Below are 21102 nucleotides of genomic sequence, written 5' to 3' on the forward strand. Positions count from 1 at the left end.
ATTCCCCTCACCAGCACTGATCTTCAGAAAGCCCTGTTACAAACCACAGAGATGCACAGTACAGCTGCTATATTAAATTACATGTTCTAACCATTAGCTTTTAAAGACATTACAGTATAAGAGTCATGATGTATGTGAATTATTTTGTTTGGGCTCCAAATGGCTTGAGTTCTCCAATGACTCACCTTTGCCCTTACACCTATTTACATGAGCAATGAGGCTGTATTCACCTCCACAAAGAGTGTCTCTATTTATTAAAGCATCCTGTCTGTGAGAGAAAGAGAGAGGAAGGATTTTATATCCAAGCACTAAGGAATGACGGAAGGAGGAAGTTATGCAACACCCCAATCAAATCAACCTATTCAGCACTGCAATAATACTGTGACATCACTTTGATTCTGTGTGAAACCATGTGTTGGCCAATAAGTGTGTGCACTGTCTTATTTACACAACAATGGCACTAAAATATCTGCCTCATACTCTCACTTCCTTCCCTTGGCTGACGTATCATCACATATATCCTGTCAAATAAAGTTAAAGAAGTTTGTTATACCACCTCTTTGTGTTTGACAATTTTTGGGTTTGGTTTGTAAGCATTTAAAAATGTTTTTTTTTTTTTTGCACACAAAGTTTCACTCACAACAAGTGTAGTCCACTTAATGCAGTGTGATTTGGTTTGTTCTTTATATTGAACAATATGGCAGAAAGAAGATTTGAATGTTGGCTTGTGTTTTGTGTTGTTCTGCTGTCCAGGGACTTGTTTACCAGTCTATGAACTCACATCCGTTGGCATTGCCACCTCCTGACAACATAATAAATTCATGGTTTATTTCAAGTTGGCTGCGCATCTTCCTTAATGAAAGCACTTCAAGCCAACTTTCATGAGCGTGGTTTAGAGAAAGGAAATGCACATGTAATATTAATGTGATTTTTGGTTTGTGTTACACAAAAAAGATTTAATTTGCATGTTTAAAATATAATGATATTCAATAAATAGAAGCACTTTCCATATACACTACAAGTAAGCAGTTTTCTGCCAAAACATTGGGTTGCCCTTTGCTGTAATGGAATCAAGTTGGTGTTTCAATGCTGCCATCTAGTGGTCAATGCTAAACAATGAAAATAAACGGAGACTGTGCACACATTATGCAAATATTTCCCTTATGGGTAAGAAAATCACAGTAACCTTTAGGGGAATGATGTTAACTCTGCAGTTTATTGTAATATGGAGAGCTTATTTTAAAATGAACAAACTCCAACTTTTAAAAAACAAAGGAAAGAAACATTATTCACATAATCAACAAAGTCATTGAATTGAATCTCGTTCCATATGCTTTCAATTGTAATGCAGTTTGTTTCAGGGGTGAAAAACGTTGCACAGAACATGTAAAGAAGTGTTTGGTCAGCAGATGGATGTATTGGTAAGCAAGGTCATACTCAACACATTGTATATTCTCCCCTTATTCCCCCATCATCCTTCAATGCACACATATATGTTGGCTTTTGTTCAGTAACTCTACGCTTTTTTAGCATCCTTCTTTCCATCTTTTTCGTGGTACTCGAGGAAGAAATCGTTGCAGGCGACGGTGAGGGCCCCCACAAGAATAATGAACTCTGTGAAGTCCACCTCACCATCATTGTTTGAATCCAGGTCACCCATAACTTTCTCCACTGCGTCTTTATCCTGTGCGTTCTGTGAAGGAATTCCAATAAAAAAATGAAATTAAATATTTAATAATGAACAAATGATAAAAGTTGTTCCTTCTTACCCCAAGGTAGTTGCCCAGTTCCTGTGTTAGCATGTCCTTGAGTTCGGCTTTACTAAGAGTGTATTTGTCTCCTTCATTCCCCGAATACTTATGGAACGTCTGGATCATCAGCTGCATGGCGCTCTCCAGGGTGGAGGCGTTCTCGGAGTTTAGGGTGGACATTCTGTAGAGCAAAGGTTAAAGGTTATACTATAAAAGCTTAAATTATTGTTACATGTAAAATATTTGATTACGAAGGTAAACATAACACAAGATACAAATTATTGATGGAAGTATGTTCCATGCCAAATATGCACTGACCCCCCAGCCCTCACTCCATCACAGCCATAAACTGTTCTTTGACGGGCTTAACTTAAATACAGAGAGGAAATGTGACTCTCCTGATAAGGTTGAAATCCTAAACTGAAAACACACACACACAGAGCATAAGCTGGAAGTTACTGTATTATACTAACTGTGCTCAGTGCACACAACAATGAAAATGAATAAATTACAGCCCTGGGCTTGAGCTGTGCCCTGTTTCAATTTTTGAAGTTTTGATTTTAGTCAACAATAAGGAGGACATAGACATAAACTAGACCTTGCATAGATGGTAACAAAAACAATGCCTGCTTAGATACTTAATAAAATGCATCCATACAGATCTCACATCTATTCAGGTCACAGAACTTGTATACATTTTGGTAAAATGTTGACTTTCAAATTTAAACGATAGCGCAGAATGTGACCTACAGTCCTAAAAAGCATTTTGTCTTTGCTTTTTTGAGCAGAAAACGCCTGAACTAACCCTAGCAGTCTGGTCCATGAGCTGATGGAAAGCATCATACAATATCTAAAACACATGGCTAACATATTAGTAATGCAATAAAATGTGCATGTTTCAGTCTTGGAAAGAATAAAACAAAGCAGACATCAAAGCTTTTCTTTGCTGCTTTCTACCTTCTTTTTATCCATTCACACATCCATCCTCTCTTCTTCTTACCTTGTAGTTAGATGATGCTGTTCTTCAGTTCCTTGAGGAAAGATGAATGCTGGTGAAGAGTAAAGGAGATAGACAGCATCTTATATACCTGCCTGGTCCTCCTCCCATCGTACCTCCTCCTCCCCCCTCTATTCATCCTTAATCATTTTCCACCCCACCACATTTACAATGTTAGATAAACATGTATTTAATATTACGAGAAATGTTTGATGCTCAATATCATAAAGAAAAGGGAAAGCTCACTGCTTTTAATGGTAATCTGGAAATAAGCCACATACGTTTTGTTTTGTCATACACATTAAATTGTGTATGTGTGTATACCCATACTATAAAGAAAAAAACACAATTTGGATCATGTATAGGTCTTCAAATATTCTTATTTAAGGATGCATTGTGACGTTCATGTACATAAACAAGCTCAAAAGACCTGGACTAGATTGAAATAAGAGCTTTAGGGTAAACGGATATGTTTGATCCTAAAGGTTAGTTATATGTACCGGTGCTTGTCACATTAAAGTTTAAGAGACGTGATAGTTCAGCACCCCGTCTTTAATGATTTATCTGCTGTAATTGATGACTAGGATGAAAACATCACTATGACGAAAATATGTAAAGCACCAGGAATGCTATAGTTTCAAATAAGGTTTATTCATTGTATCCCTCAGCACCGTCAGCAACACATTTCACTTTAAGAACATTTTAACAAATGTTTCTTTATTACATGGAAGTTCATCTATGAGTTAATAATGGGAAGATGAAATAGTGTCAAGTGCCGGAAGAGAGATTATGTTACAGGGCAGCTGAGGTAATGTGGCACAAATGTGGTCACTAACAGCCGGAGGGTCTTTTTAGAGATGCTGATTCATTATCAGGTGTATGTGTATGAGTGGTCCTGTCACACCTGATACTGCTGCACAGGTGTTTATCATTCATCATTAAGCAAACATATCTGCTAGCAAAAGTTTGATGCTGAAAACACACGTGCACAAATGGCGATATTTAATAATAACAAAAAACACACGGGCACAGATTGTATCTATGTGTTCTTTACTATACCTTGTATTATATGTCTGGCTTTTAAAATTACATAGATAAGCTGTGGGTGTTGCTAATGCATATATGCATTAATATAGCTAGAACAACCACACGGTACAATAATAAAGCATAGTACTGTACTGTACTATTATGCGCCTTAGTAGATGTAATGAAATGAAATGATTAAACTATATTAAAAATATTTTGTCATATGTCAAATCATATGTATAATCCATTTAAATTAAGAAGGAAGTTAACTTAATAATTTTGTGTTGAATGATTTTGTTAGACATAAGTACCTAGGTAGTGGACTTGTAGTTTCCAGCATGTTTTACATGGGACTGCATTTGGAAAGTAAAATTTGAAATTAAACGCTATTTAATGTGTTTTTAACTAAAAAGAAAGACATGTTTTATGTTCATTTATATTTAAGATTAAGAAGAGTTTTTATTTCTTTTTTGAGTTTTAGATGGGTCAATGATGTGACGTTAATTATTTTGTGTCAACTAAATGTAAAAGGATTAAAATTCCAAAATAAATTTGCGGATTTCTTGCATATATTCTCTTCTTTGAAAATCTAAAATTTCTGGTTTTATTTCATTTTGATAGAATATTTGGGGGATAACTGCAAAAATGTCAATGTGGTGTAACCGGTCTGTGTCAATTGGTGTAACATTTTAAAATGAAAATATAAATATATTCATAAAATAATGTGGAATAAAATATAATCATCTAGTTTAGTGTAATATGATATTTTTAACAAACATTTTTACATAATTTGTCAAAGACTATTTTAATACAGAGCTGTTTTCAGCATATGACAGGACAAATATTACAAAAATGCATTAAAATTTACATTTAGAAATAACTAATAAAATGACATTTTAAAATTATTATTATGATTATGCTTAAATGCCAACAAGGTGGATAAAATATTTAATATTTCTCATTCTTTGGTGCAATTGGCGGTTACACTATTTGACATTTTTGGGTCCATACATTCTTAACTTTCATAAAAATTATGCAAATGTAATTTTTTGCACAAAATTAACATAAATACACTATATGCATTGAAATAAACTTGATGCATGCAAGTTTTTTAAAAAGATGTTTGAATTTCTTATCTTGCAAAAAAAGTTTTTGTCACTTACCCAGATACCAAAAGTGGTGCTTGTGTTTAGGTGACAATGAAAATTAATTCACAATATGTGCAAATTCACTCAGTGAGCAATAAATGTGCTAATGCCAGTACTGAGACTAGTCTCTTCTTACTTGCTCATCACAATGTGGTATATAATTATAAATATGTAAAGAAAAGAGGTAATTTTACATGATTCAATCAGGAAAATTTCATCAAAGTAGTAAAAAAGCCTTAAAAAGTACTTAAAAATATTATGTATAATATTGTTACCATTTTTTTACAGTGTAATTGTACTTAACTTAGTTAAGTAAATTTACTTAATTTACTCTAACAATAGTGCACAAACTTACAATTTTGTAAAATTAAGTTGTTGTTTTTCAGTGTGTTTACTGTAAAAACAAATAATTTAAAAAAGGATGAAATTAAAAAAACTGATTTTATCATCATTGTCTTGTTTTTATTGAAAGATTATATCAAAAACATTGTCTCCATTTATTCTCCATATTGGGTCTTGCTTTTGGCTGTCCTGTTTGCAAATTTCCAGCATATTTTGTTTAAAGCAAAGTAAATCGTATAAAAATGTAAAAGAAGCCCTCAAAGGAATATCTGTTACTTTGAATTTAGACAAAAGCAAAAAGTAGCAACAACATAGGTAAAAAAAGACTCAGATATGATTTAGCACTTATTGGGCCTATGGGCCACACATTGCATAACAATACAATTTGAATATACGTAAACAATATTGCAATAACACCATGGCATTAGAGACTTCACAAGTGTTTAAAATCATTATAAGTCTCTGTATAACTGCATACTTTATGGGGAGTTAGTTGTCACAGGGAAAAGATCATGAGGAATATAGTTTCTCTAATGGGAATTTTGCATGTTGGTTTTAAACAACTAGGTCAAACAGCTAAACAACTTAGTCCCAGTCAATACTCCAGTATTACAAATTTTGCATCAGTGTTTCATTATCCTGGACGTCATTGATGCTTTTGGTGTTGCGTTCAGCCTACTGTCCGCCGGCTGCATTGGTCTGGGTCTTCTGCTCACTCAGTGAGTTAGCCAGATAGCCTATCAGCGTCATGTATTCCTGGAAACTGACCTTTCCATCCTTGTTGTCATCTAGCCCTTTCATCATTTCTTTGACTGATGAAGAGCTGTCTGTGTCCTGAAAGAGACAGAGATCCTCAATAATTGACAATTGACTGCATTGCAATTAACATCGACTAGGTTAGCCCGGCCAGAAATGAAGACAGATAAAGGGATAGTGAGACTTAATCGTTACTTGACACAACAGATAACTATAGTAGAAAGTTGGTTTTAGTCAAGTTTGGGTGCTACTTACACTCATAATGTTGCCCAGCTGGCCCTGGACTAATTTTTGGAAACTCTTGCCATTCAGACTCTCTTTTCCCCGTGCTGTAGATAGAAACTGCATAACCACTGTCTTGATGGCACCCTCCATATCTATAACTGTACAAAGAGAAAAAAACTATTTAAGATATATCACACAATAACCGTGAGCATGGTTTGTACAGTTAATGCTCCTTATGATAGGAAATTTTGTTTTTATTACTTTTTTTACAACAGTTCTATAAACACAAACAGTTGATGTTGACAAAACGACTAGTTACTATGTTTTAAACAAAAAATGAGTAAAACACTAAATGAAACCAACATTAGATCAAAAGATTAACTTTTGCACATCATCCAACAATGCAGAATGATGCAATGAAAATTCCTAGTACTATCAGCACTTTTGGAAACAACTTGGCCAATTGAAATTAAGGAACAAAATTAACTCGCATCAATAAAGCTTTGTTATCCAGAACTTTAATGTCAGCAAATGACATTTTACAAGCTGTTATGAAGAAAAGCATGACTAGGCACTGGAAAATGAGTGACCTGAGGAGAGAGATGATGTTAGAATAATTAAAAAGCATGAAGAAGAGAGAGAAGAGCAGAGGCGAAGTGTGTGGGGCTGTCGAGTTTATACCACAAGACAATGGAACCTGCGATCTTTAACAAGACATTCGATCCACTGAGGACACAGGCTCACATTACCTCAGGGGTTGCCTGCTACCGGTCTGTTACTCTCTCTCTCTCTCTCTCTCTCTCTCTCTCTCTCTCTCTCTCTCTCTCTCTCTCTCTCTCTCTCTCTCTTCTGACAGGAAATCTACATACAGTATAAGCCCATACACATGCAAGTGTGCAGAAGCATTTTTTCTGGGATGAAGACCCATTTTGACCTTTCCTTTTAACATACACAATAAAGCAATAACCTTTAGCTTGCTATAACTGTTTGTCCACATTCTTGTGGTCCCCATCGCATATTTGGCAACGATTAAAGATCTAATTTCGGTTTCCTTCAGGTGGCATTTAGGAGTCTAATGCTACACTCTGAGGCTATTTTGGGGATTTTCGCCTGGATTTGGCCTACCCAATTTCAAAAGCTTCCCATACCACATGTATTTGTGTACATACAAAAGGTTGGTAGCATTTTACAGGAAACCCTTTGAAATTTCATAAAACACTTTTGAAAGTGCTAAACATGGTTGTATGTGTTGTCAGTCCTCTAAAAAACACAAAAATAAATAGGCGCCTTTTGAAGTTTTTTTTCTAAAGTCTGTATTTAAAAGTGTATAACTCTGGCCCTGAGTGGTAACGAAACCTGCAGACAGTTTTGTTTGATTCCAGCAATTGTCAGCTTACAGAGATTATCATAATGTATGCAAAAGTTATTCTTCTCCAACTGAAGGGAGAAATTATACCCTTTTGTATTTCATTTCCGCCTAAAAATATTTGAAGTGTCCCCATAAACCACATACAGTGGAAAAAATGCTATTTCTTCATATCATTTTACAGAAAACCCTTTGAAATTACACAAAAAGCTGCTGTTTGTGACAAATATGGTTATTTATGTTGTTTTTCATATGATGAAACACAAAATTTTATGTTGTAAACACTGTCTTTGAAAGTGGATAACTCTGGTTCTGTGTACTCTAGCAGACTGCAGCAATAGACAGCAAACACCCAAAAAAAGAATGATCTCTTTAGCATGTCGCATTCAAAAGTTATTCTTATTTTACTGAAGGGTGTGAAAATACATTTTTCATATAAAATACTTTTTTTGTTTTGCACATACACTGAAAAACATTCACTGAATTTAATCAATTCTTTCAAGGCAAGTGGTTGCAACCAATTTATTTAAGCTACATTTAAACAAAAAAGATTAGTAACGTAAAATAAAATATAAAAACTTTTGTTTAAATGTAGCTTGGGTGGATTGGTTGCAACCACTTACCTTGAAGATTTGTTAAATTCAATGAATCATTTTTTTCAGTGTATAATAAATAGCAAGGGATTATTCATGCACACAACCAAAGACAATGCTGTAAATGAACTCATTTTTTAGAGTAGGACCTAAGATAAAAGATGGTGTAGCATTTGTGGCTATCTGTGCTATCTGAGGAAGACTTTGATGCTCCCAATCTCAATAATAGATTATGGAATGAATAGATTTAGTCAGGCAGGGTAATAAATGACTAAAATGCATAAACCATTTTATCGTTGTTGTTTTACCATTTTATCATTATTGTTATCACGATTTGCTGTGTTTTATATATATTTTATGCTAAACTGATTTACAATAAATGCTCCAATTCGCACACAAAATATTTTGAACTGTAGATGTGACGCACATGTAACGCTATAGGCCATACAGGCAAATCTTCCATCTGACCGACGTCACACCTGAATACTTACACTACACCACTAACATAAGTACACTACACCTGTGCACTGCCACCCTTTCATTTACTGATGCACCTCTATTAACCTAATTAGAGAGAGAGAGAGAGAGAGAGAGAGAGAGAGAGAGAGAGAGAGAGAGAGAGAGAGAGAGAGAGAGAGAGAGAGATACTCATAGTCTTGGTGATAGCACTGCATACGGCATGGGTGTGGCTTGTGTGTTAACTGTGAATTGATCTCTTAAGCACCGTCTTACTCAAATGCACATTATTAAAACCGACACTTAAGCTCGAAATACAATAGATCAGAAATGTGTCTCATCGGGCAGGATGATGGATAGGTGCTCCTATTGAATGAACTTTCATCTAATGAGATCTTGAAATTCAGGCATGAGCCAAACCCATTAACCCCAGTATTATTCACACTCTAGCTGCCAAATGAAACATGTAGACCAACAGCAGGCAGGGACAGGCTTGTATACGGCCACAGTCAGGATCTCAGAGTTGGGAAAACAGCTTTATTTTATTGGCAAACGAAAAGAAAAGAAACTGTATTTCAGCATTACTCCTCTAGATGTCTCTCCAAGCTACTTGGTGGTTTGCAATTGTTTCCTGATGTTTACTGAAAAATGTCAAGCTCTTGTCTGTAGGTAAAAAATGTAGAGAATGAGGTTGAGCAAGTGATTGACTGAATGAGGCAACTCTCCGGCTGTTGTGCTTGTGTGGGCAGGAGTGGTTCTTCTTCTATAAGTTGTTCCCACATACCAGTTACAGTTTTCCCTGCAGAAACTCTTTGCCTTAACTTGATCTATTGTACCACACTGGAATGAGCTGATCCTAAATAACTGAGTCACCATAGATAATGTTTTTAATTATTTTATGCATTTGACAGATGCCTTTATTCAAAGCGACTTACAGTGCGTTACAGTTATACATTTATTTATAAGTGTGTCCCCCCCCAGGACTCACAAGCTGTGCTAAATCAGTGTTGAACACCATTCTGTGTTTTAAAGATTGTTCATATGTCGTTTTACTGTAAATATGTATCTGGTGCTGTTTTCATTGTATATGTAGAACAAAAAAACTGTGCGAGATGTGAATCATTTCTTTGGCATGTTTCAGCACTTGAACAAGCAGCGCCCTGAGTTTATCAGTATGATCTCAGTATCTCTGTATGTATAATTCAGGGCGTTGAGGTGGCCGTGTCGCCCCTGACACATTGAGGTTGCGCTCTGGGCAGTTGAGAATCGAGGTACATTATTTCCTACAAACGCCCGTCCAGTCGACTACAGTACCATACAGTATGCAGATCCGCTCACCTAATCCAGGGGATTTGCCTCGTACTTCAAATAAACGCACTGAATTAATAAACAGCAGGTTTCTGATTTCTCCTCGCAGCGTAAGAGGAGAAGGTCTTGCGTTACATGTCCAAGGTATCGGATGGCTTTTTGTTGTCACCGAACTAAATCGAGCCTACGGTCGCTCGTAAGGACTGAAATATTCACGTAAAACTGAAAGGATTAAACGGAAAGTGACACATTAACCATGAAGAGCGTTTGTGGAGCGCGGCGATCTAGATGCGCAACAATGTTGCGTTCACATAACCAGCTCAATGGGGCATGGCACAAACAATGTAACCAGTTAAAATTGAGCCATGTACTTGTAAAGACATCTGATTTGTACAAAACAGGTTATATAAAACAACACTCAAGTCTTAGCATTAAATAGAAACTCTTACCTTGTTTTGTAAACGAAACTTCTCCACGGATTCTTGTCTTTGTAAGTCAGTGCAATATGCTCCGTCGGTGAATTCCTATCTTCCCAAGTTGCTTTTTTTCATTAAAAAAACTGGGCGTGTGCCCAGAACTATTTGGGTGGGGAAAACAGGATATTACTCAAGAGAGGTGTTACATGGACGGAGCTTCTATGAACAGCATATAGTTTTCACTTATTAAAACTACTTTGGAAAATGGTATTTACAACATTTACCACTTTTATGTTGTTTTTATTCTAATCTAAAACACTTACTGATTACTGATCAAACTAATGCATTTTGCAAATGCTTTAATTAAAAGTGCATTGAAGTTATATGTTTGAAAAGTATATAGTATACCTACAGAAAAATCCAGATAAGACCAGTAGCTGGTTTAAGGTGGCATAACCTGGTCCTCCCAGCCTGGCAAACCAGGTTAAAAGGTGACCAAAACACAGCTAGACCAGCTTAAAAAGTGAACAAAAGACCAGCTTGCTACACCAGCAATACCAGCTAAAAACTCACCAGCTTATGCTGGTCTTTTATGCTGGATTTTCAGTAGGGGGTTCGAACCCATGACCTTTGCGCTGCTAATGCAATGCTCCATCTCTATACAGGAACACTATATTGTAGTTTAGTATAGCACAGATGACAATACAATAATTATTACAGTGTGTTTCTAACAGCATCGTCCAAGTTATCTGAGTTTATGCCTGTCACAAGTAGAAGCATGTTGTTGCACAAAGCTTAGTAGTGAGACACTGGAAAAGTGAGATCATCGTCCAGCCACACCTCGAGAGTTTAGTAAGACTTTTTTAACCCTTACCACTTTTTTGAAAATAAAGTCATAGCTTACCGAAGGCTATTAGTGCAGATATACATTTGCAGATATATTTATGTATGAGAAAGTTTTTGTGTGTGTGTGTGTGTGTGTACCGTTGTGAGGACTGGGGACCAATTGTCCCCACAAATATAGGAATACCAGTAAATTTTGTGACCTTGTATGGAGATTTTGAGGTATCCATGAGGAAAGCTTGCAGTATAAATCAAACAGAATGATTTTGAAAATCTGAAGTAGGAAAAAGATTCCTGTGATGGTTGGGGTTAGGGTTTGGGGAAGGGAATAGAATATACAGTGTGTGTGTGTGTGTGTGTGTGTGTGTGTGTGTGTGTGTGTGTGTGTGTGTGTGTGTGTGTGTGTGTGTGTGTGTGTGTACCTGGTAATTATCACATTGTGGTGACCAATTGTCCCCACAAAGATAGGAATACCAGTATTTTTGTGACCTTGTGGGGACATTTTGATGTCCCCATGAGGAAACAAGCTTATAAATGAAACAAAATGATGTTTCTGGAAAATGTGAAGTAGTAGAAGGGTTTCTGTGATGGTTGGGGTTAGGGAATGGGGTAGGTAAGGGGAATAGAATAAACAGTTTGTACGGTATAAAATGCATTACGTCTGTGGAATGTCCCCACAAAACATGGAAACCAGTGAGTGTGTGTGTGTGTCGCAGAGCACAATTATCAACAACATGTGCTTTCCAATTACCAAGACAAAACCCTTTTTGTTAAAGCCCTCTACTGGCGAAACCCATTATACTAGTGAAAATCTGATTTACCTGTTAAGGATTATATACCGGCTGTCTAAGGGCGTTTTCAGACCTGTAGGCTGTTTGCTTTCACATGGCATCATTTTTGCACAGAGCAAATTTGCTAATGCAAGTCACGTGTGAGTAAACTGTCCTTTTATTGGTCAAAGTGCAAACGTTTATGCATACAGGATGGTGCACTCTAAGAAGGGATGTGTTAATTTTAACACATAGTTTTGTGTTAAACTAATTAACACATTATGTGTTGTTTTAACACATTGTGTGTCATTTCGTGTAGAATGTGAGCTTAAATAAATGAAATGGACAACACAAGATGTGTTAAAACAACACAAAGTGTGTTATTCCAAAAATAACACAGAGATGTGTTAAGTTAAGGACAACACACTAGATGTGTTGTCCTTAACTAGACACAAGATGTGTTAATTAAACACATTCATTTTAAGAGTGTGTGCTTATTGTGGCTTTCTTTGTAGCTGCTGTTATACGATTTATCATTTAAAGGAGGAATTTGACCATGTTAACATGTTTCTCTGACCGCATAACCTGATTTTGCTTGTAGTTGTTTGAGAAAAAGCTTTCCTTCAGAATGAGGTTTAACATTTTTAGTATCAGGATGTATTTAGGGCCTACTACCATCTTAAGGGGTTAATTCACCTTAAAATAAAAGTTCATCACCACACATTATTTACACAAGCCTCTTTGTGTAACATCACCATCTGCTGTTTAAAATGGGCATTTGCCAGAATCACATTTTATCCTCTTTTTTTTTCTAAGGAATACTTTTTTATTGTCAGCTGTGAGTATGTGACTGTTTAATTTCTTTCTGCTCAGAAAACTTTAAACTATTCCCGTAAAGATTTTAAACTCGCCTACTTGCTGCCAACAGCAGATTAATCCAATATCAAGGTCCAATAGAAAAGCAGGCCTCAGAGAAAATGTAACCATGGCCTATAAAGGACATCAGGACATTACTATGCGAGTGTGTGTCTGTATTCATATTAATAATGGGAAGTAAAAACATGTTCTCTATAGTTACTTTTGGCCTCAAATGTTGCGGATGTGGGTTTTTTTGGGTGAGTGGTTTTATGGTTTTTGTGTTTATGAAGTCAAACATTTTCATTTCTTTCTCTTTATTTCTCTTACTGTTTACTTTCAATGTTTCTGTCTTTCCTAGATACTCATAATAATAGCATACTGTATAATTTAATCACACAGAATATTTGGAAAAAAATCATATTTTGGTTAAAAAGTTGTTGTTATGCTGTTTTGTGTGTTTTCCAATTCAACAAGAACATTTAATTACAAATAATAGTGTCAGTGTGACAATGTAAAAATGTGAAAAAATACATTTAATTTTTTTTTATTTTTTTATTCATCTTTATTACTCAAATTAACAATCAACTTGTAATCAAGATGAAAATGATACAGACAAATGCAGAAAAATTAAAGAGTCAACAACTTTTAAACAACAGCTTTTGGTAAAATAAAGTGATTTGTATACAGTAGATCAATGCACCTTGAATTCATACACCATGTCATGCGTCCAGTGGCGGCCGGTGACATCTCTTCCGAAGGGCGGAAATCCAAAATAAGTGTTTGGAGTGTCATGTGTGTTGCTCGTGTTTTCAAAATATGTGTTTGTTGCGTCATGTGAACCATGTGCATCACGTGTCCTGTCAAAATAAGTGCCCGCTTACACACGTTAGAACCGTTTATGATAAAAGAGACGCTTACGTTCACAAAATACACGCAAGACACTCCCTTAACAGTAAACTCTGATTACGCATGAAATGATGCGAGTATCTGGCAAACGCGAGCGTCTCTTTTATCATAAACCCTTTAGACGCATCTGCAGCAGGCACCGATCTTGACAAGACAAATGATGCACAGGTTCCCCCGACGCGCAGAACACACATTTTGAAATAACGAACCACACACATGATGGGCTACATACATGTTGTGACGAACTTCGCATCATGCGCCTCGAAAAAAGAAGTCACCGGCCGCCATGTTTAACAGGCTGTGGCAAGAAGGTATACAGGTTGTTTCACTCTGTAGTTTCAAGAAGCATTCTGTAAAACAATGAGATTATTTCAATTGTGCTTCTTTAAGGCATTATCTTAATAGATGCTTGTCATATTATTCCAAATCATCACATTCATGATCTTCTCAAACTCAGCTAGATGTTTCCACACAATACATTTAGACTCTGAGCAATGCCCAATCCGCTCCCATTTTCTTACCATGTCTTCCTCCGCAATGTTCCTTCTTAGGCGATCCCAGAAATTCACTCTATCAGCTTCATCCTCTGGCCAGTCCAAATATGTATGAGATCTCACCAGCCTTGCCAAACTACAGAAAGGAATGATTTGAGTATTGATTCAATTTGATAACTATGGTTCACAGATGAAATCAGAAAAGCCAGGATTACCGATGGAAAGCGGAGAGCTCAAAGGGAGAGATGTGTTCGAGAAAGACGAGGATGAGGCGGTAATTCTGGCCTTCCAGCTGGCGGTGGGTGGCCAAACGCATCTCCAGACCGCACCAGTCGCTACGCAGATAACAGCGACTGATCAAACAAACAGTGCATTGGCTGCTATAGATGCTCTCTGCAATGTTGTCCACAATACCTTTTCCCACCTGAAAGATGTTTCAGAAGAACAAGAATATTTCTGTTGATACTATTTTAAGTTGGATTTAAATTCTAATAGTAATGCTCACCTCAAAGTCTCTGTTATGCAGACATAGTCTCAGTCTGAGGTGGCCTTGTTCCTCCAGCCTCGGAACCATCTCTTCCTGGACCCACGCCTCATCTCGGCTGCAGTATGATACGAAGGCATCATATTTCACCTCCTCTAGGTCTCCGTCCATTTGTTCAAGTCTTCTCCTCCTCCTCTGCCACTGCCTGCCAAACCTCTTTTCCACAAAACCTCTCAGGCGGAAATAGAGGATCACGGTGGGCCAGCGAGCGAAGTGATATCCCACTGCCAGGAACATCATCAGAGAAATAGTGGCAGCAGTGGCTACATAGCAAACAAACTGCGTGTCAGTCTGACACAACTTCTCCATGGTTGCCAAAAAGTTGCGTTTCTGATAGTGCCAGGTACATTCCTGCTTTTGTGCGTAGATCACCTGCACTTTTTTGGTGCTGTCCGCCCAGTCAAGAATCCAGCCGTTCTCACAATCACACTGGAAGTTCACTTTATCCAAAACAAAGACTGATAATGCTGGCAAAACATCGAACAGGCCATCAACCAGGACTAGAGGACTGTCGCTGTGGAGAAACAACAGCTGCAGAGATATCAGGTCTTTGAACATACTCTTGGTCAGGAAGCTGAGACGGCAGTTTACCAGTACAAGGATCTGGAGTTGCCTCAGGTTCTGGAAGACAGTTCCAACATCTGTATGATTCGTGAAATTCAGGTTGATAAGCTTGAGACGCTTCAGACGATGCAGAAGGTTGATTGGCCCGTACGTCATAAAAGCACTTTCTGAGACCTCAAACATCTCGAATGATTCCAGGTTTGGGAAATAAGGTATCATGAAGTCGCTTTTGCATATGAAATGACTAGAAGTCACCTTTAGCTCTCGGACGGCTCTGTAAATAGAGCTATTACAGCTTGAAAATGCCACTCTTCCCCCAATTAGCTCCAGATCAAACATCCCCTCGGGTGGTGCCGCATAAAAATCCTCATAAAAAGTTGTTCCATAATGCGTGTCAATGCTGAGGCGCTGCATTTTCGGTGGAAATCGAGTAAAAATCTTATCCAGATGCAATGTGTAAACATATTCCAATTTGCCAAATTCCAATTCACGAAGCTCCTGCTGGTAGCGAAAGGTCCCATCCTCGATATTTTCAAGAAGGTTGTCATTAATGAGGAGGATCTCCAAAGACTTCAAGTATCTGAAATCTTTTAGACTAAGCTGTGAGATCTTGTTTGTTCCAAGATCAAGAATTTTCAAATGTTGAAAACCTCGAAAAGCATGAGGCATCAGTGTTTTAATGGCATTATTGTTCAAAACAAGTTTTTCAAGAAGAGGCATACAAGCAAATTGGTCTCCCTTTACATCTGTCATGAAGTTTCTAGAGAGGTCAAGTGTTTTTAAGGACCATAAAGTTCCATTTGCAGCATCACAAAATGGAGCTTCTTTTAACTTCATATCGGCCATCATCAGTGTCTGTATCTCTGGTTTTTCTTTCCAAAAGCCAAAGTCCATGTCAATCACCTCTGAATTTTCAAAATCTAACTCTCTCAATTTTGTGCCACAATCCTTTAAATCCTCTGCCGTCCATCTGTCGATTTTTATGTAAGAGAGGCTGAGGGAATGAGGCCTGAGGCGGGAGATGAGGTGACACAACTCACTGACATTTGTAGAGTATTTATATATCACATGACCCCTCAAACACAAATCACCGACTTGTCCGATCCCAGATTCCCAAATTTTGCCCAGCCATTCTCCTCTAAACTCCATCATTAAACTGGAGAGGTTCTGGAACGCTAATAACGAGTGGGCTTCTATGACTTTGATTGGGTTTCCTGTTAAGTCAAGATTCTGAATTCCAGCAAGAACATTCGATGGCCATGTCCTTGACCCATCTGGGCATCCATTGTCTGTGATGGTTGAAATAAAACTGTCTGTCACCTCTAGATCTTTCAGATGGGACATCCCAGCGGGAAGGTAACAAAAAACAACACCAAGGTCCTGTTCACAAATCCTGGACAATTTTAATTTATTAATCTTCGTCAATGGATCAAATAGACTGCTTGATACATTTGGTAACTTAACACCTATCAGTGTCAGTTCCTCTAAATTAGCCAAACCAGCAAATACAAGGCTGTCCATGGCGACAGAACTACACTCTTCTCCATCAGTGAATAGCATCCACAAATACTTCAGGTTTGTAAGACCTGAAAAAGCACCAGACTCGATACTCATCAAGTTATACCCATTAATTTCAAGAACTTCCAAAGAAGGAAAGTTTGCAAAGGCATTGGCAGGTATGCTTTTGATGTCACCGGAGATACAAAGTGATCTAACCTGTGGGGTGACCTCTGAAAGATCTTTGCGTAGGTCAGTAATGTTGCAGTCTGCGTAGAAACCCTTTCCTGAATAACCGTGACAGTGTGCTGTCTTGGGCATGTCTCTGAGAAGATGTTCCTCGATGGTAAAGCACTTTTTATTTATAAGAGCAAACACGACATTGCAGGTACTCAAACACAATGCAAATCTCCAGACCCAGCACAAAGACAAGCCATTTGATCCATACACACCCATAGTGTAGAATCTTCTAAATCCAGCTGTATAAACAAACAAATTTCCTTGGTTTCTTCAAACTGTTAGTGTGATGCTCTGAAGCTTTAACATCCTGCTTGTTCTGACACTTATCTTTCTCTCACTTCTTCTTTTACAGGGGGCTTATTTAGGTAAATATATAGAACTGAAAACCAAGTACCGCCTCTTTTGGTCTCTCTGAACCCTCAGCAATTTGTCTTATCAGATACTAAGCAGGACATTATTTAACTGTAACATTGGCATAAAAAATTATTGTTATTTTATGAGTCTAAATTATCAACTGTATTAAATGTCCTAATAACGTATTTATATATTTACTGCTAGCGTTTGATCATACATACAGTAAGTGTAGAGCTATTGTTGCCACAGGTACCGAGTTATATATAATCTGAAGATGTTTTTAAATCTCAAGATGCTTTGCACATCTTTTATGCTTATTTGTGTTTGTTATATTTTAATGTCTTATTGGTTAAACAATTGATGTGTCTAAACTGAAATTAATATTCATAACTGTTTACATTATCGACTTTGATAGTTTTACATTGAAAGTTTAATAACCACTTGTGAAAATATGGATCTGATGCTTTAAAATGCATGTTGTTTGTTAAAATGCCTTTAAGGTAGTTTTTTTAGATTAATACATGAAAAATCTACTGTAGCTTAGCAAAAAACTGACTAACATTTTCTACGGTCTGTGTAATGTACAGTATACAGGGTTATTGTGTTTAAATAGATACCACAAGAGGAACTGAGAAAAACACTTTCAGGAACTATACATCTTGTCCAGAGTGTGAATGATGATAAGATAAATTCATCAGCTGCCAAATATAAATGGATTTTTCTTTCTTCAAGAATTTTTTTTTATAAAGACAGCTCAAACTTATAAAACATGTCTAAAGAAAGAAAAGTTTGTAAAAAAAACACAGAATGCATAACTGTGTGCCTTTGTTTATTCTGTGAAGGTTTCAAAGCAGAAAAGACAAAAACTATTTGCATCCCAGTTGCAATACATGGCACATATCACAGATTAACCAGCTAACACATATAAAATAAAAATTACAAGCCGCCGCGCGTGCCAGCTATGGGGAGGGGGGGGTTTTGGACGCACGTTCAAACTAACTTAAACTTGAAACAAAATAGGATCTTCTATCCTTCTAAATAAGCTACAACTTAAATATCGAATTCAAAAATGGTGTATGCATATCAGTGTAAATGAAAACAAAAGGTTTCAATTTTCTTTTACTATCTGTTTGCATGAATTTGTGGTCAAAAAACTATATCGCTCCCAACTGTGGCAAGCGCTTCCTTTCTAATGCCATTCCCCCTGGCTTCACTTCCTGTCTCCATATATGGATTTCCTGGAGGTGTCAATGCAAAATAAAAGTGCCAGAAAGGGGGGTAAATTTAAATAAAATAAACTGAAGTTTAAAATGGCCCTAACATACCGGCCCCTAATTGTGAGCCAACATGGATAACAATTACGAAAAAAAAATTGTTAGGTGTCAATGTACTGTCTTATTTTATTTGTGATCTTCTGCTTCCATCTTCTGCCTCCATAAGTAGGCATAGTTTACTCACTGGCCTTTCAAGAATGTTTGCTTTGGTCTTCACTAAAACACTTCGCACTAGACCCTTTGATCCAGGCAGAGATTTGACCACTCTGCCCAGCTGCCAGGAATTCCTAGGGGCAGTTTCATCTACAATCACAACAAGGTCTCCAGTGGTTAAGTTTCTCCTGGGTCTGTTCCATTTGATTCTCTCCTGCATGAGCGGCAAGTATTCCTTTATCCATCTCCGCCAGAAAAGGTCTGATATGTATTGTACTTGTCTCCATCTTCGCTGGGAGTACAAATCTCTTTTCTGGAAGAGTCCTGGTGGCATGACTGGTTTTGATTTCAACTGGAGAAGATGGTTCGGGGTAAGAGGTTCCAGATCGTTTGGGTCACTAGTCACTGTGGTGATGGGTCGATCATTCATGATGGCCTCGACTTCACACAGTGCTGTTTGGAGAGCCTCGTCGTCCAAGCGCTGTTCTTTCAGAACAGAATAAAGAATCTTTTTCACGAGACGAATCAACCTTTCCCATGTTCCTCCATAATGTGCTCCTGAAGGGGGATTAAAAGTCCACTTAACTCCTTCCTTGAGTACTGCATGTTGGATTTTGGAGTGATCAATTTCTTTCAAGGCTTCTTGTAACTCTCTGTTTGCACCAATGAAGTTAGTGCCACAATCGGATCTGATGCTTAGCACGGGACCTCTGCGGCAAATGAATCTGCGCAAAGCATTGATGCACGAGTCAGTGTTCAAGTAACTCGCCACTTCAAGGTGCACTGCACGGCAAACAAGACAAGTGAAGATCACTCCGTAACGTTTTACTTGTGACCGGCCCCGCTTTATTTCTATAGGTCCAAAGTAATCTACCCCCACATGGGTGAATGGAGGTTCATCTGGGGTTATGCGGTCCTGTGGCAAATCTGCCATCTTCTGCTGTTCCGCCTTAGCTTGATATCTTCGGCAGAAAATGCACCTTTTAATGGTTTTTCTAGACATGGCATGAGCACAAGGTAGCCAGAATCTTTCTCGCAGCTTAGCTAGCATATGACTTCGTCCTGAGTGCCCTACTTGCAGATGGATTTGCTGTAGGATCAGTCTAGAAATGTGAGAGTTCTTTGGCAAAATTACTGGATTCTTCATTTCGCTTGGTAAGGCCGCTTTGTTGAGCCTACCTCCTACTCTCAAAATACCCTGGTCCAGGATTGGGTCCAGCTTGCGGAGAGTGCTTATTTTGGCGCATGGCTGCCTTTGTCTGAGTGAGTTAATCTCATGCTGGAAAGCTTTTCTTTGTTCAAAGTGGATAATACAATCTTCCGCTTCCTGCAGGTCTTCTACGGTAAGTCCTACTTTTGCTTTCAGCTTTAGGTTGGTCTGAGTGGTTCTAGTGACTCTACGTAGTTTCTGTTCTTGTAGAAATTCCCGAAACTTCAACATCCATGCTACAGCTCTCTTGAGTCTGTTCCAGTTTGAGTAATACTCAATTAACTTGCTTAGTGGATTCTTTGCTTCTACAATCAAACTGTTGACTATCATTTTACTTTTTACCTCAGGATCGTTTGACTCGATGGATGGGGAATCTTTTAGCGTATTTGGCCATTCAGTGTCTGGTTTAGCAAGAAACTCTGGTCCTTGGAACCATCTTTTGGACTTTAGGAAAGCTTCAATGTTCAGACCACGTGAAGCATCATCGGCTGGATTTTCTTTAGAGCTGATGTGCCGCCACTGGTCTTTGTCTGATAGTTCACGAATGTCTGAAATCCTATTGGCCACATAAGTTTTGAATCTTCTGTTCTCATTTCTTATGTATTTCAGCACAGATTCGCTGTCGGTCCAAAAGGCTGAGGGTTCTAACTCCAATTCCAGTTCTAACCTCAGCAGTCGATCCATCTTGACTGCAAGGGTTGCTGCGGCTAGCTCTAATCTTGGGATAGTTATTTGCTTCAGCGGTGTCACTCTGGATTTTCCCAGTACAAGTGTTACATGTATTTCACCTGCTTTGTTGGTCAGTCTTAGGTAGCTTACACTGCCAAAGCCATTTTCGCTTGCGTCGCAAAAGTGATGCATTTGTGCCTTTTCAACTTGGCCAAAGTTCTTGGGCTTTATACATCTGTTGATTTTAACGTTAGACAGTTGCTCCAGTTCAGTAAGCCACTTCTTCCAAGTTGTAAGGCAAGTCTCCGAAATGTCATCATCCCATCCACACTTCATTTTGCA

The 21102-nt window shown here is 37.8% G+C and overlaps 3 protein-coding genes across 3 annotated transcripts; all 3 read right to left on the bottom strand.

Annotated features, from left to right (window-relative positions):
* Positions 1-1260: 1260 nt before the first annotated feature.
* On the bottom strand, positions 1261-3025 carry s100t (S100 calcium binding protein T). Its single transcript, XM_055209923.2, has 3 exons — positions 2752-3025; positions 1770-1932; positions 1261-1693 (listed from the first exon to the last, which is right to left on the bottom strand). The coding sequence occupies exons 2-3, from the start codon at positions 1929-1931 to the stop codon at positions 1517-1519; spliced, it is 339 nt and encodes a 112-aa protein (XP_055065898.2). The 5' UTR covers position 1932; positions 2752-3025; the 3' UTR covers positions 1261-1516.
* Positions 3026-5362: 2337 nt separating this feature from the next.
* On the bottom strand, positions 5363-10563 carry LOC129449052 (protein S100-A13). The gene is made up of 3 exons (XM_055211809.2): positions 10418-10563; positions 6276-6403; positions 5363-6098 (listed from the first exon to the last, which is right to left on the bottom strand). The coding sequence occupies exons 2-3, from the start codon at positions 6393-6395 to the stop codon at positions 5940-5942; spliced, it is 279 nt and encodes a 92-aa protein (XP_055067784.1). The 5' UTR covers positions 6396-6403; positions 10418-10563; the 3' UTR covers positions 5363-5939.
* A 2855-nt stretch (positions 10564-13418) lies between these two features.
* On the bottom strand, positions 13419-18805 carry LOC129447950 (toll-like receptor 12). Its single transcript, XM_055209924.2, has 4 exons — positions 14761-18805; positions 14471-14679; positions 14283-14391; positions 13419-14111 (listed from the first exon to the last, which is right to left on the bottom strand). Exons 1-4 carry the CDS (start codon positions 17314-17316, stop codon positions 14100-14102), a joined length of 2886 nt encoding a protein of 961 aa, XP_055065899.2. The 5' UTR covers positions 17317-18805; the 3' UTR covers positions 13419-14099.
* Between the last annotated feature and the right edge of the window lie 2297 nt (positions 18806-21102).

Source organism: Misgurnus anguillicaudatus, chromosome 10, assembly GCF_027580225.2.
Source record: "Misgurnus anguillicaudatus chromosome 10, ASM2758022v2, whole genome shotgun sequence".
In the NCBI taxonomy this organism is placed as follows: Eukaryota; Metazoa; Chordata; class Actinopteri; order Cypriniformes; family Cobitidae; genus Misgurnus; species Misgurnus anguillicaudatus.

Excerpts from the sequence above, each read along its gene's own strand:
- s100t (XM_055209923.2), bottom strand. The coding sequence starts at position 1,931 with ATGTCCACCCTAAACTCCGAGAACGCCTCCACCCTGGAGAGCGCCATG. Across the intron at positions 1,694-1,769 it reads AACTGGGCAACTACCTTGGG|AACGCACAGGATAAAGACGC; the intron begins GTAAGAAGGAAC and ends ATTCCTTCACAG.
- LOC129449052 (XM_055211809.2), bottom strand. The coding sequence starts at position 6,395 with ATGGAGGGTGCCATCAAGACAGTGGTTATGCAGTTTCTATCTACAGCA. Across the intron at positions 6,099-6,275 it reads AGCTGGGCAACATTATGAGT|GACACAGACAGCTCTTCATC; the intron begins GTAAGTAGCACC and ends TGTCTCTTTCAG.
- LOC129447950 (XM_055209924.2), bottom strand. The coding sequence starts at position 17,316 with ATGGGTGTGTATGGATCAAATGGCTTGTCTTTGTGCTGGGTCTGGAGA. Across the intron at positions 14,680-14,760 it reads TGCATAACAGAGACTTTGAG|GTGGGAAAAGGTATTGTGGA; the intron begins GTGAGCATTACT and ends AACATCTTTCAG. Across the intron at positions 14,392-14,470 it reads GAGCTCTCCGCTTTCCATCG|TTTGGCAAGGCTGGTGAGAT; the intron begins GTAATCCTGGCT and ends TCCTTTCTGTAG.